Below are 16,010 nucleotides of genomic sequence, written 5' to 3'. Positions count from 1 at the left end.
TATACAATTTCAGATCACCATGCCTGGAATGTTATTCTACAGCTACAATTTATTTATCTCTGTATCCTGTCTTTTCTTCCTCTTCCCTAACCCTTGATGTACCTCACTCGGTCTTCTTCCATATCTTTACACCCATTCTCTATTTATTTCATATCTCCATGTCACATGATGTATTACAACCTGTCATCTGAACATACTATGTGGACAGCCTGTTATTCCTACAGAGATCATTTTGAGTTTTTCATAGTAAATTTCAAACCATTTACATTCATCATACTATCTTTGTTTACGATTTGAAAGTGCTCCATCTTTTGCAAACAACCAGAGCCAATTTTCTATTTTTTTCCAATACATTTTCATATTTTCAATTCACACAGACATGGACTTCAAGACTGTTGCAGACAATATCAGAAACACTCCAACATTGTCAATATTGTTTGTACTTGACTGCTCGTAAATTCCCATTCCTTTTTCCTTTCAACACAAAAACAAAGTTGTTCTACAAAAAGTTTGGGATAAAAACCAGTACAATTTGTTATTTCCATTTAATATCATTTCACTATCTCTTTCTGGCTTGAAGTTTCAGGTTTCTTTTCAAACTTCTTTTGAAGCTCTGATATTTTAGCATCTAGCTCATCAACAGTACATCTCTGAAAAAGAAATAACAATTGACATTAAGCAAAATTTGGTAAAATAATGGTGAAAAAATAATAATGTGTGTCACAAAATTTAAACACTGGTTTGTTACAATGTAATACAGTAATAAGAGTAGGGTAAAAGAGAGAGTATGTGTGTTCTCTACGAAGAGGTGACCATTATGCTCTTTCAAAGCCATATTCCCCTGATATTTAACTCACAACAATGATATCCAGTAGTAGTATCCAACAACAATTTTAAAAATATGCAATATGCATGTTTTACACATGATAATGATTACTATTAAAGTTACTGTATCTATTACTCTAAAATGAAACTTCCATTTTGCAGCACAGCAGCAGAACTCCTTTAAGAGAAAGCAAATGAAACCCCAATGAAGTTTACAACTGCACTAGTACAATAGCTGTACATTGGGGAGGGAACACCAAATGACTACAACCATATTGTGCATGTTTTAATTTATGATGAAGCTGAAATTTTATATTTGACTGGTGTTTTTCAGCTATATTTTAACGTACTTCTGCCACAACGTGTGATCCAGTTGTCAACATTTCCTTCTGAAGAAGGCATTTTTGTAAGTGTTGAAACCATGGTAAATGAGTTTTTAAGAAACCCATTTTGCAACTGATTGGCTGTTTACTGTTTCTACAAGAACAGTGAAAAATACTTGTACTGTCCCAAGTTATCTGATGTTTCTACTATATTCGGTATAGGATTTCATCTGTAATTGTTCTACTGCTTAAATAATGATACTTGGCCACGCGGGATTAGCCGAGCGGTCTAAGGCGATGCAGTCATGGACTGTGCGGCTGATCCCGACGGAGGTTCGAGTCCCCCTCGGGCATGGGTGTGTGTGTGTTTGTCCTTAGGATAATTTAGGTTAAGTAGTGTGTAAGCTTAGGGACTGATGACCTTAGCAGTTAAGTCCATAACATTTCACACACATTTTTTTGAATGATAGTTGCAACAGAACTTTCACCTCTTTGTCCCATCCACTGACTTCTTAGGCATGGTGACAACAGGTCCCAGGGACTATTAATTTCTTCTTAATGCCATAATACAACTGTTGATTGACAAACTCCTCCATTATTGGTTGTAAATGATGAGGTATCCTATATGATTTCCTATAAACCAGAAATTTGTCCCACAATTGCGGGATTCTGTGTTGAGGAATGGGTGTCACCAGCAATGGTCCATTAGGACTGAACAAGTCTGCATTCTTTAGCAACAGTTTCTCCATAGCTACCCTATCTTCACCATTCAGATGCTGTACTTTCTCACATAAAGCAGATACATATACTGATGGTTTGCCTATGGCAGAGGTCCATATTTGACATGAGCAAATCATTTCATCTTTAACATCCAAATTGGCAATCCTTTTCCCAAAACCCCCTCACTGGTGAGAAAATTATCCACTCTAACTGGAACCACATATGCTGCATTCCCTTCCCGCATGCGCACCGGGCTCCTATGTATAAAACAATGTCACGTATGCAATTCACTATTGTCTAATTAATGGCTCTAACACACACACAACATTACTTGATACGTTGGTATCCACACTCCCCCAGAGCAGTTTCCGTGTCTCTTTTGGCACTCTATCATGTGAGCTGAGCCTTAATAACTTTGTGCACAGTTTACTTGGTTCTACTCTCATGACTGGAGAACCCTGTAAAAGTGTACCTTTTGCAGCAGTCTCTCCCAGCTGGAACAACGTTCCAATGATTTGACAATCTGATGTGAAAGATTAATTTCTGTGTCATGTTTATTTAAGAAATCCAACCCCAGGCTTGCATAGCAAATCTTACCTACAAGGGGAAACACTTCTAAATTTAATCAAATATGCTTAGCTCCAATGAAAGAACTGAGCAACGTTGAACATAGTGACTCCACATCATTGTCCCTCACTTCGTGTAAGCTATAGTGGGGAGAATTCAGTATTTTCCTACCCAGGTGGTCCAGGCTCACCACCAACACGAGGCCCATGTGCAATAGAAACTTATGTTCTTTCCTATTTATTACACTACCTAAGCACCACTACACCTCTGCATGTCTTTGTTGAGTTGAATTTTAATGGGAATGCTGTCGAGCAGCTTCCAAGTCCATGTTGGTGCATAACAACCCTCTAGCATGTCTTCCTCCATTTTGTTTCTTATTCCTAGAATTCTGCATAAGTTGTCCTCCCACTTCATGCTCATAGCATTGTGCCTGGTGGTACCTCTTGCTTCCAAATGTGATCCACATCAATGATATTTTACCTCTGTGGAAAAAAACACCTTACTTATTCTGCACTCATGCCCCTATATCTACTTACTATGTTTCCCTCCTGTGAACAACAGACCTTACCACTGCAATCACAACGGAGGGGTTGAGAGGCCAGACAAACTTGTGGTTCCTGAAAAGGGGAAACAGATTTTTCAGTAGTTGCAGGGTCAACAGTCTAGATGATTGACTGACCTCGCCTTGTAACATCTACCAAAATTGCCTTGCTGCGCTGGTACTAGGAAAGACTGAAATAAAGGGGAAACCACTACCATAGTTTCTCCCCGAGGTGATGGCATTCTCTTGTGTAAAATTTTCCAGAGGTAAAAAAGTCCCCCATTTGGATCTCCAGGTGGGGACTAGTCAGGAGGATGTCATCATCATGAGAAACAAAACTCGTGTTCTATCGGTCTGAGTGTGGAATGTTAGATCCCTTAATTGGGCAGGTTTGTTAGAAAATTTAAAAGGGAAATGGATAGGTTGAAGTTAGATACAGTGGAAATTAGTGAAGTTGGATGGCAGGAGGAACTTGACTACTGGTCAGGTGAATATATGACTGTAAATACAAAATCAAATAGGGGCAATGAAGAAGTAGGTCTAATAATGAATAAGAAAACAGGAATGTAGGTAAGTTTCTATGAAGAATATAGTGAACGCATTATTGTGCCGAGACAGACACTACAAGCCCATACTCACTATAGTAATAGAAGTTTATCTGCCAACTAGCTCCACACATGATGAAGAGATTGAAGAAATGTATGATGAGATAAAAGGAATGATTCCAATAGTTAAGGCAGAGGAAAATTTAAATTTGATGAGGGGCTGGAATTTGACAGTAGGAAAAGGATGTGAAGGAAAACACGTAGGTGAGTATAGACTGGAGAAAAGGAATGAAAGAGAAAGTCACTTGGCAAAAACTTGCACAGAGCATAATATAATTGCTAACACTTGGCTTACAAAACATGAAAGAACGTTGTATACATGGATGAGACCTAGAGATACCAGAAGGTTTCAGATTGATAATATAATAGTAAAACAGATATTTTGGAACCAGATTTTAAATTGTAAGACATTTCCAGGGGTGGATGTGGACTGTGACCACAATTTATTGGTTATGAACTGTGGATTAAAACTGAAGAAACTACAAAAAGATAGGAAATTAAGGAGATGGGATCTGGATAAGTTGAAAGAGTGAGAGGTGATTGAGAGTTTCAGAGGGAGCATTAGGCAGCAATTGACTAGAACAGGGGAAAGGAATACACTAGTAGACAAATGGGTAGCTATGAGAGATGAAATAGGGAAAGCAGCAGACGATCAAGTGGGTAAAAAGATCGAAAGGAGGAAATATAAAAATGCAGCAAATAAAGCAGGTGAAAGGGAATACAAATGTCTAAAAAAATGAGATTGACAGGAACTGCAGAATGGGTAAGCAGGAATGGCAAGAGGACAAATGTAACGATTTAGAAGTATATTTCACTATGGAGAAGATACCACCTACAGGAATATTTAAAGAGACCTCTGGAGAAAAGAGAACTACCTGAACGAATATCAAGAGCTTGGATGGAAAACCAGTACTAAAAAGGGAACCTCCACATCGCACCCCCCTCAGATTTAGTTATAAGTTGGCACAGTGGATAGGCCTTGAAAAACTGGACACAGATCAATCTAGAAAACAGGAAGAAGTTGCGTGGAACTATGAAAAAATAAGCAAAATATACAAACTGAGTAGTCCATGCGCAACATATGCAACATCAAGTATGATGTGAGCCCAGGAGCGGCATGGTCCCGTGGTTAACGTGAGTAGCAGTGGAACGAGAGGTCCTTGGTTTAAGTCTTCCTTGAGTGAAAAGTCTACTTTTTTTATTTTCGCAAAATTGTGATCTGTCTGTTTTTTCATTGACGTCTCTGTTCACTGTAATAAGTTTAGTGTCTGTGTTTTGCGACCGCACCGCAAAACCGTGCGATTAGTAGATGAAAGGACGTGCCTCTCCAGTGGGAACCGAAAACATTTGATCGCAAGGTCATAGGTGAACCCATTCCTCCACAGGATAACACGTCTGATATATTCTATACGACACTGGTGACGGCATGTGTCACATGACAGGAATATGATGTCGACCCACCTAACTTGTACACTGGGCGAATGGGTAAAAAGATTCTTCTACCTTGCCCGATTTAGGTTTTCTTGTAGCTGTGATAATCACTCCCAAAAAAGTGATGAAAACATAAGAGTTTGTCACATAAACTGCAACAAATGAATGCAACAGTTTCACAGTCGCGCAGTTTTCCCTGTGCTCTGTCAGAACATATGTTTTTAATGTTTTCAAATTTTTCCGTGTGTAGACCGTCAAATCCAGCATATGTCCAAGCAAATCTGAACATGTCCTGAAATTCTGGAGAGCGAAGTTGATTATCTATGAGTGCCTGAACTTTGATAATTGACACACGATCACGTAAACAATACTGCTCTGCGTACCTGTGCAGCTTCGCAAAATAATTGTCTGAAAATAAAGGAATTAATCTTTTCGCTCGAGGGAAGACTTGAACCAAGGACCTCTCGTTCCGCAGCTGCTCGCGCTAACCACGGGACCACGGCGCTCCTGAGTTTACATTATCCTTGATGTTGCCTATCTTGTGCATGGACTACTCAGTTTGTATATTTTGCTTATTTCTTTCATAGTTCCACACAATTTCTTCCTGTTTTCTCGATTTATGTGTGTTCAGTTTTTCAAGGGCTATCCACTGTGCCAATTTATAACTAAATCTGAGGGGGTAGCGATGGGGAGGTTCCCTTGTAAGCAAAGAAGGAAAAGCTGAAAGGTGGAAAGAGTACATAGAGGGTCTATACAAGAGATATGAACTTGAAGGCAATACTACAGAAAGGGAAGAAGACATAGATGAAGATGAGATGGGAGATATGATACTGTAACAAGAATTTGTCAGAGTACTGAAAGACCTAAGCTGAAACAAGGCCCTTGGAGTAGGCAACATTCTATAACAACTAATGATATCGTCGGGAGAGGCACCCATTACAAAACTATTCCATCTGGTGTTCAACATTTATGAGGCAGATGAAATACCCTCAAGAAGAATGTAATAATTCCAAAGAAAGCAGGTGCTGACTGGAGTGAACATTATTGAACTATCTGTTTAATGAGGCACTGCTGAAAAGTACTAACACAAATACTTTACAGAAGAATGGAAAAACTGGTAGAAGATGACCTTGGGCAGGATCAGTTTGGATTCTGGAGAAATGTAGGGATCACACGAGGCAATACTGACCATGTGACTTCTCTTAGAAGTTATGCCGAGAAAAGGCAAACCAACATTTATACCATCTGTAGACCTCAAGAAAGCTTTTGACAATGTTGACTGGAATACTCCATTTGAAATTTTGAAGGTCACAGCAGTAAAATACAGGGAGCAAAAGGCTATTTATTACTTGTACAGAAACAAGATGGCAGTTATAAGAGACAAGGAGCACGGAAGAGGGGAAGGGATTGAGACAAGTTTGCAGCTTATAACAAACGTTATTAAATCTGTACATTGAGCAAGCAGTAAAGGAACCCAAAGAAAAATTTGTAGTAGTTATTCGAGATCAGGAAGAAGAAATAACAAGTTTGAGGTTTGTCGATGACATTGTAATTCTGTACGAGACAGCAGAGGAATTGGAAGAGCAGTTGAACAGAATGGACAGCAGCTTGATTAGGTTAGATTAGATTAGTATTTGTTCCATAGATCATGAATACGACACTTCGTAATGATGTGGAACGTGTCAGGTTAATATTTTTTTTTTTTTTTTGGGGGGGGGGGGGGGGGGTTGGGAAATTACCCACTTACTATATCCAAAAATTCATCTAATGAGTAGGAGTTGCCATTAAGAAAGTCTTCTAATTTCCTTTTAAATGCTATGTGGCTATCTGTCAGACTTTTGATGCTATTAGGTAAGTGACCAAAGGCTTTTGTGGCAGCATAATTTACCCCCTTCTGAGCCAAAGTTAGATTTAACATTGAGTAGTGAAGATCATCCTTTCTCCTAGTGTTGTAGCCATGTACACTGCTATTACTTTTGAATTCGTTCGGATTGAGAATGATGTAAGATGAACATCAACAAAAGTAAAAGAAGGGTAATGGAATGTAGTTGAATTATATTAGACGATGCTGAGGGAGCTGGATTAGGAAATGAAACACTAAAAGTAGTAGATTAGTTTTGCTATTTGGCCAGCAAAATAACAGATGATGGCTGAACCAGAAAGGATATAAAATGTAAACTGGCAATGGCAAGGAAAATGTTTCTAAAGGAAAGAAATTTGTTAACACATTTAAGTGTCGGGAAGTCTTTTCTGAAAGCAGTTGTATGGAGTGTAGCCTTGTGTGGAAGTGAAATGTGGATGATAAATTGTTCACACAACAAGGGAATATAAGCTTTTGAAATGTGGTGCTACAGAGAAATGCTAAAGATCAGATGAGTAGTTCATGTAACTAATGGGGAGAAAAGTAATATTTGGCACAATTTGATTAAAATAAGAGACAATTGATAGGACACACTCTGAGACGCCAAGGGATCACCAATTTAGTATTGGAGGGAAGCACGGGGGTAAAAATCATAGAGGGAGACCAAGAGATGAATACACTAAGCAGATTCAGAAGGATGTAGGTTGTAGTAGTTATTTGGAGATGACGAGTCTTGCACAGGATGGAGTAATGCGGAGAACTGCATCAAACCAGTCTTTGGATTGGTTGACTGATTTGGCAGGAAGGGACCAAACAGTTAGGTCATCAGTCCCATTGGATTAGGGAAGGATGGGAAGGAAATAGGCCATGCCCTTTCAAAGGAATTATCCCAGTATTTGACTGGAGCAATTTAGGGAAATCACAGAAAATCTAAATCATCATGGCCAGATGCGGGTTTGAAACACTGTCCTCCTGAATGCGAGCTGTGTGTGCTAACCACTGCGCCACCTTCCTCGGTCCTTCAGACTGAAGATCACAACAACTGTCTAACTATTATCGCTTCACTTGAGACAAACAATCCATGTAACGACAGCAGCCAAATCCTTCAGATTTTCCATCTGTAACCTTGTCAATGTATAAGCGCCCTTAAAAAAAAAACATCTACTGGCTTGCGTTCAGCCTGCTGCAGGATAACTTTGTCTGTCTCCCCATGTCCTGTTAACATGGAATTTAGGTGAATCACATCATGAATTTTTCTTTTCGTGTGTAGGAGTTTACACCTGCTGCTTCCTAGTGAAATTGTTTACCCTCAGTGAGCCCCGAACCCAGCCCTATGAGGTCATAATTGCAAGATTAGATGAATTTTTTGAGAGTCAAATACACACTGCTGCTGCATGGTACAAATTTTTCTGCACTAGTGATGGGGAGCTCGTGAATGAGTCGTTCAAATGAATGCTTCACTCCAGTGAAGTGTGAACTAACCACTCAATTTCAATGAACTGGTACTTCAAACTCTTCACAGATAGCACACTCCACACTTTTTTCTAGTTCACGCACTCTCTTCCCTTCTCCCTCCCCCACTACATCGGCGCTACGTCACTCATCCTCCCCTCACTTCAGTCCTCCCTCTACTGCCTGTCGACGAATCATGCGGTGTTTGTGGGGAACGATAGGTTTACGATGGGTTGGGTTGGGAAGGTGAGGGGGCGAGGGGAAAGCAGCGTCAGTTGCTTCCTGCAGTGCTGACATCATTACCCATGACTATTTGTGCAGTTATACTTCGCGTCTACGGGTAGCCTACCGTTGGCAGCGCTTGCAGACAAATGAATATTAAAGATACAAACGAAGAGGCTGGCTTTTTGAGCACGCACAGCCAACATGAAAATAAAAGGTTTGTTAATAACACTGAAAGAGGGATTTTACCTGAAATCGTACCAATGACTACATGTGACAGTTTATGTTTTAAATCTGGAGGGTTATTATTCTCAACAAAAATAAAATCTACAGGAAAACTTCTGAATAATTACTTAACGTAGGTATATAGACTTTGTGACAGTGGTAAACATACTCATTCTATTTTGGATTAAATTTTAAAAGGAACATAAAACTGGACTGCATTTCGCTGGTATCCCTAGTTTTCAGTCCATGAATACAACAAACAATGTTTCATTTGGCAAATAAAGACTTTTTTGGGCGCTTTATGAGAAAATGTCGAGCAAGATTAAATGTAATACCTTCTTTATATGTGACAGGCTTCTCTGTTTATCTTTCCTTTGTCCCCTTCGACCACGCTCTATTTAACTCAGACGCTGTAAGAGCGTAAAACGTTGCGTGCACATTACTGCATAGTTCGGCCATCTGTTGGTAAAATTATGAAGTATTACGAAGCGTTACTGTACGAGTGAGGAGAAGCGAGCGTAGCCGCGGCTGAGCGGCGAACTGGGCAACTTCGCCAGGCTTCCGTACTTCGTGAATGAACTACTTCATTTGAACGCTTCACGGGAAAGAGTGAAATGAATGAAGTTCACGGGAATGAACGAGTTCGACCCATCTCTATTCTGCACGCAACATCATAGTGATTAAGCCTATGAAGAATGGATTGCGGAATTGCAGGGCTTGACTAGAGACTGTACATTCAATTGTGTTGTGGTGTAACTTATCACGACAAAATGTTTCATGATGCTATTATTCAGAATCTATCAGATCAGAAACTGAAGGCCAAAATTCTAAAGCATCACAACCTTAGACTCAGTGAAGTGCTGAAGTTATCGATGCATGCAAAGTTCAAGATTTAGCCGAGCAAGATTTCTGTCCAACTATTATCACTTCACTTGAGACAAAGAATCCGTGACCCACCCACAGTCCCGGCCCCAGCACTTGCAAGTCAACACCGTGTAAACAAGGCTCGATACACTAGATACTGCGTTTGCCATACTGGTGCGACACTAATTACACTACTTTAGCTCCGCACAAAGCGAACTCATGGGTGAAATGCTATATAACCCATGATCAGAAGATTGCTTCTTCAGTAAAGCTGAATGCAATTTTTGTCATTGCATACAAAACTGGTCTGCCCACAAAAGTCTAGAAACCCCTCCTCTGTTTCACATAGGGATAATGCAAAGCAGGAATGAACGGAAATCAATGTCGTTTAAGGTTCAGATTCTGCTCAAAAACCAAACAAGTGAAGATGCAGAAAATGCACAAGTTTAATGCGAATACCACATACTTCAAAAAGGCTCTCCTAGAAATTTACAGAAATGCTCTACTGTGTAGGCGGACACAGAGCACAGCTTTTCACAAACACAGAATGGGCAACTGTATTCAGAAAACACACAGCAAACTGCGGATTACCTTGCAAATTTGTAACTAGCCAATGGTTTTTCAGCTAGATATTACAGATTCTGGGATGTTACTTAACCTAGATGAAAAAATTGTCCAACCACCTTTGCAAACATGAAGTCTGCATGTTACTGCCTACAACAGCGACAACATTTCAGTGCTTGGAACATGCCACTTCACAGCAAAATACAAAAACAAGACTAAGGAAATATTGAAACAGGAGAAAACTATAGGGGAACTTGGAGCAGAAGTCAGAGCCCAGAATTGCAACGAAGCCACAGCCAGACAGCAGATGCTGGTCACTGAACTGCACAATTGGCTCCTGTGTCGTCAAACTACAAGTGCCGAAATCAGACCACAAACCACAGACATCGGCTGCAGCCGGCCGTCCCTCCTTCTTGATCAGTGTCCCTCAGCATCAGCAAGACATCCATGACACCATACTGGGTGTCAGAGCCCTGGGCCAGCCTTCAAGAAGCCACTCCGGCTCACCTGACTTCCACGTCATTGACGATTATGAAAGACCCCCAGTCACTGCCCTGTTCCAGATGGTTCGCCGTGGCCCACAAATGCAGTTCTTCGGTGAAATCAGCACCGTGAACCAGCATTTAAATGCTGGCCCATCTGAGTACATCACATTTGGGCATAGAGGGGCCACACCTGGCACTTGCTGTGAGTCAGCTGGGAATCCTCACTGCGAACTCTGCCACCACCGGTCCATGAAGGAGGGAGCTCTGCCTATCTGCCCAGCCTGGGCAGTCAACACTGTGCCATCCACTCACCCCTGCTTCTCATCATCAGTCCAGACTTCTACTCCTGGCAACGCCGTTGTTGTCCTATTGGAACAATGCTACCTCCTGCATCAGAGAAGACCTGGTGGCCACCCACGACCACAGACCAGCTGCATATTGCCACCTCAGCTTGCCTAGGATACTGGAGATGCTAGTGCGGCACTCTGTCTCCCAAGCAGCGCATGCACGCTGCCCGCCATACGTTTACGTCTGCAGCTATGATGTCGGAATAATGTGAGGGAACTCTAGACCACACCAGAGAATGGAGCACAATCAGAAGAGTGTCTGAACTGTATGAATTAGTAAAGGACTAATAAATGGTTGCTGTATCTTCACCAGGACCCGCCTCTGTTGCTGTCCACAACCTCAATCTTTGACAGAGAACCCAGCCCACATCCAGGCAGTCTGTATCTCTCTAGTTTGGTCACACAGGAACCCAAATATTTTGACACTAAAATTTCCCATGCCGCAATTCAACAACTCTGTCACAAGTATTAACATTTGTTCGAAAGTAATTTAGGATGTGCAGAAGATTTTCTTGCTCACATTATGCTGAAGGCTAATGTGCAACCAAAATTTTACCACGGCACGCCCTGTGTCACATGCATTACATGAAAATGTGGCTACAGAAATTCAGATTGGAATCTGTTGGTGTTTTAAAACCTAGTTCAGCAAGTCAGTGGTCATCACCATTAGTCATCAATCAAAAGCCAAATAGGAATATTTGTCTTTGAGTGGATTTAAAATGCCAGTAAATTTACAGACAGTTATTGATTCTTATCCACTCCCATGTATAGAGGAAATTTTGGATCACCTAGCAGGAGGACAGTTCTTCTCAAAAATTGATCTCGCAGAAGCCTATCTTCAACTAACATTGGATGAAGAGACAAAGAAAATATTTGTTGTGAATACTCATGTCAGCTTACTTGAATATCAACTCCTACCTTCCAGGAGCACTTCCATGGCGGCACTGTTTCAAAACTTTTCTGCAGAACCAATGTCCAAGGTGCCTTTATTGTTTTAATTATCTTGCAACATAATTGTCTCCAGACAAACACAAGAGCAACACCTTAAAAATTTGTGCTTTTTTCAACATGATGATTGAATACTCAGGACATAGCATCAACGCCAGTGGTGCTTGTCCTTCAACAAACATTTGCAAGCAATTCAACAGTTGCCATCTCCTAAGAATATATGTGAAATGAAAGCTGTTTCTCGAAAATTGACTTACTACATGAAGTTCATTCCTAATGCGCCTCAGATGTCAAAATGTTCCATTCCACTGGACAAAAGACTGTGAACTAGCTTTTCAAAGACTGAAAAATGCATTGCTTTGTCAACTTGCCTTGTGCACTACGATCTGATTAAACCACCTGTGCTTGCAGTCAATGCCTCGTCCCAAGGCATTGGGGAAGTTTTATCTCACACAACTGGCTACACAGAACGCCCCATTTCATTTGCTTCCAAAACTTTGAACAGTGCTCAGATTACTTAAAGTCAGCTGGTGAAGGAAACCCTGGCTATGGTGTCACCAAATTTCATCATCACCTGTATGGCAAAAAACTTTTCCTGATCACAGACTATAAGCCTTTGACTGCACTGTTTCATTCATCGAAACAAGTTCTTAACCATATGGCGCACAATCTTCAACACTGGTCACCAATATTGTCAAATTACCTGAATGAAATTTTGTATTGCCCAATGGCACAACATGCAAACACCAACACATCATCTCATGTACCTCTCAGTAGCATTCGATGCATCAGAAGCTTCTTGTTTAGATTGCATAAGTCACAGAGCATGACTCATCACTACAATTGCTAAAAAGTTACATCTGCAAAGGTTTCCCACACTCTCAGAAATGTATTCTTAATCCCTTAGTGCAAAGATACTTTGTGCACTGCAACAGTTTATCTCTTCTGAATGATAAGATTTTGCTTCATACACCTAATAGACAAGAGTGTTGATTCCCACTTTGCTGCAACAGCAGGTGTTAAGTCTTTTACATAGAGGTTATTGGGGAACAGTTCACACTAAGCAGTTGGTGCACCAACATTGTACATGGCTCATTTAGATAAGTAAATTAAACGTGTGATGGCACAATGTTGCACTTGGGCAGACCATCAGGCCGCTCCACACCAGAAATTTCTCTCCTGGCCACATTCTGATACTCCATGGCAAGGCTTCCATATAGACTTTGCTGGCCCCTTTTGGCAATCAGGTTGGTTGATTATCATCAATGACTCCAGCAAATACCCTTTTGTTATCCCAATGCATTCAAAAAATGCCACTAGTACAATCAAGGCACTCGCTTCTGTATTTTCCCTTGAAGAGTTGCCACAACCAATTGTTTCTGACAATGGACTTCCTTTTTCTTCCAAGGAATTTGCACAATTTTGCAAACACAATGGAATACCACATGTCAGGACAGCACCGTTCTTGCTACAGTCGAATGGCAAGGCCGAACGTTTTGTTTGAATGCTCAAATCTGACACTTCAAGTTTCACATTCACATAAATATGTCTTAATGATGTGTCAGAGTTCATATCATACTTTTTCTGTTCCTGACATTTTGCCAGCAGAACGTTTGCATGAGAGACACCATTGGGCCTTGCTGCATTTGCTTCAGACTTCACCATGAAGTTTCATCCAAACATCAGAGTTCAATATCAAGTGTACAATAAGCCACACTTATAAAAATCCAGCTTTGTTCTCATATCAGCTGGCAGAGTGCAGTATACTATTCGCAGCAGTGCAGACATGCATCAGCACCACCAAAATCAGCTACAGCTCTGTGAATTTTGTGATCCTGCTTAGACCAAACTGTTTTAGATTTGAAACTTCCTGGCAAATTAAAACTGTGTGCACAACTGAGACATGAACTTGGTACTTTAGCCTTTGCCTTTCCTGAATTAGAGCACTTGCCCACAAAAGGCAAAGGTCCCGAGTTCGAGTCTCGGTCCGGCACACAGTTTTAATCTGCCAGGAAATTTCATATCAGTGCACACTCCGCAGCAGAGTGAAAATCTCATTCTGTTTTAGATTTCTTCACTGCACAAGCAGCTTACCGAGTGGGTGTTTCCACCTGCGGCCATCTCACCAATGTAAGTCTCCACCTGCCCACCTGCAACACCACTGCCACCAACGCCGCAGGTCACCTCTCCTGCAAACATCAATGCTGTCACTCTTGGCTAGTGACCAGCACCCTCTGCAGCACCCTCCATGCTCCTACCTGTGCCTTCAGAAGTGTCCTGCAGCTGATTTTCTGGGGCAGTTTCCCTGGCGCTCGCAACAAGACACAATGTCAGGACACAGGTTGGTCTGCTCTGTCCCCATCCAAACAACCAGCTTCATCACTATCCACAGTATAGCGCCCCCCCCCCCCCCCCCCCCCGTGCCTTCCAAATTGGGTGGGCAAGGGTGCAGTATTGGCCACTATCCAGTCGGCCTCACTTTCAAATGCATGTCATCAGTTACACCACTGTGTTTCCTACAGCTGCCACTGAAGCACGAGGGGAGCTGTCACGAATGATTACTCCACTGCCAACAAGATGCAAGTATTCCCCCTCTCTGGTGCTCTAGTGGCAGGTGTACTTAAGTTTGAACATTCATGCACTAACCCGATTTTGTGTTTGCCAGTTGAGTAACATTTAGAGACTTTCATAGTGACCAGGGCTCAACACTTCTAAATAGACACTGTATTAAAGAGCGACAGATTTATAAATCTTTTGTATCTGCATATGTTTCAATATTTAAAGCTACTGTTGGCAACTAGTGCTGCAACTACAGCAAGAAAGTTATGTGTTTTGTACTACTGGATACTAGATCTAGAATAAATTAATATCTGAATTCTCTGTTCATTAACAATATCTGTTCCTCGCTACCTTATTCACTAAATAACCACATAGTGTGCAAGAAAGTTATAACAGATAACAGAATTCATACTCAGGTACTGGCTTCTAATGAGTATTGTAAGCTCTCTTTTAACTGCATAAAATCCAAAGCAGTTTGTAGCGGAGAGTGTGTTAGTCACACTTACCAGTGGAGGAGCCATTTCACTTTCAAGTAATCAAGAAAACGATGTGCTGAAATTCTTGCCTCTGGGGAAAGTGTGTCCATAATGATATTCGGAATAGGAAGTCAGTTCTACATCTACAAGTACATGATTTCTCTGCAATTCACAGGAAAGTGTTTGGCAAATGGTTCATACAAACACTTTCAGACTATTTCTCTAGCATTTGTCTTTCTTGTGAGCTCTAACTTATTGTACCATGACAGCCATTTTTCCTTATGTAGGTGGAGGTCAGCAAAATGAATTCACTTCTATGGAAATCTCACGAATGCTGGCAACCGACTTGTAATACGTTGCTAAGCCTTACATATCAGATAGAGATTGCAGGTAATGTAGACTTCAGCAGGGTGTTGTGCACTGTGGAATTCTGAAACATTACACTGGTAACAGGTAGGGCCTGTAGCAAAGTTCAATGCTAGATGTAACTGTTGTCAGTATCAACAAAATTTATTAAGTCCAGTAGCAAATATACAATCAGTTACCTCACTGCTAAACACAAGTCAAGAGTCAATACGTACTATTGTCATACAATATCTGGTACATGCAGGGCCTCAGTGCACATTGTTCTTGTCCACAGCAACACACAAAGTTATACAGCTTATGTATGCATACATACTAGAATGTGTTGTCTTTCCTTACTGCAAGAATGTGAACCTGTTACTTCCTGCCATTCTGCACACATCAAGCACAGACAGAGCTACTCCTTCTCAGGCTTAAGAAGTGCATGTGGAGATTATGCAAAAGTGAATACTCACTGACCAGCTTGTTTACACAAATGTGGAGGTTAGGCAACAGTAAAGACTTGCTAACTGACCAACTTGTTTGTAAACAAGTTCCACAAAGGAAGTTTCATTGTAGAGATTCTGTGAGGTGACCTCCACAGCCTATGCCACCTTGACTTTCCCCCTCCCTTACCTCCCAACCATTAGATG

The 16,010-nt window shown here is 41.1% G+C and overlaps 1 protein-coding gene across 5 annotated transcripts in view; it reads right to left on the bottom strand.

The window, feature by feature from the left end:
* Positions 1-267: 267 nt before the first annotated feature.
* The window catches only part of LOC124721877 (molybdopterin synthase catalytic subunit-like), a 119,535-nt gene continuing 103,792 nt past the window's right edge, over positions 268-16,010 (bottom strand). For all 5 annotated transcript variants that reach the window (XM_047247021.1, XM_047247022.1, XM_047247019.1 and 2 more), the window contains one exon: positions 268-650. In XM_047247021.1, the coding sequence (XP_047102977.1) occupies positions 552-650 (99 nt within the window). In that variant the 3' untranslated portion in view covers positions 268-551. The remainder of the gene's footprint in view (positions 651-16,010) is intronic.

Source organism: Schistocerca piceifrons, chromosome X (assembly GCF_021461385.2).
Source record: "Schistocerca piceifrons isolate TAMUIC-IGC-003096 chromosome X, iqSchPice1.1, whole genome shotgun sequence".
In the NCBI taxonomy this organism is placed as follows: domain Eukaryota; kingdom Metazoa; phylum Arthropoda; class Insecta; order Orthoptera; family Acrididae; genus Schistocerca; species Schistocerca piceifrons.
This window is presented reverse-complemented; position numbering and strand designations above follow the sequence as displayed.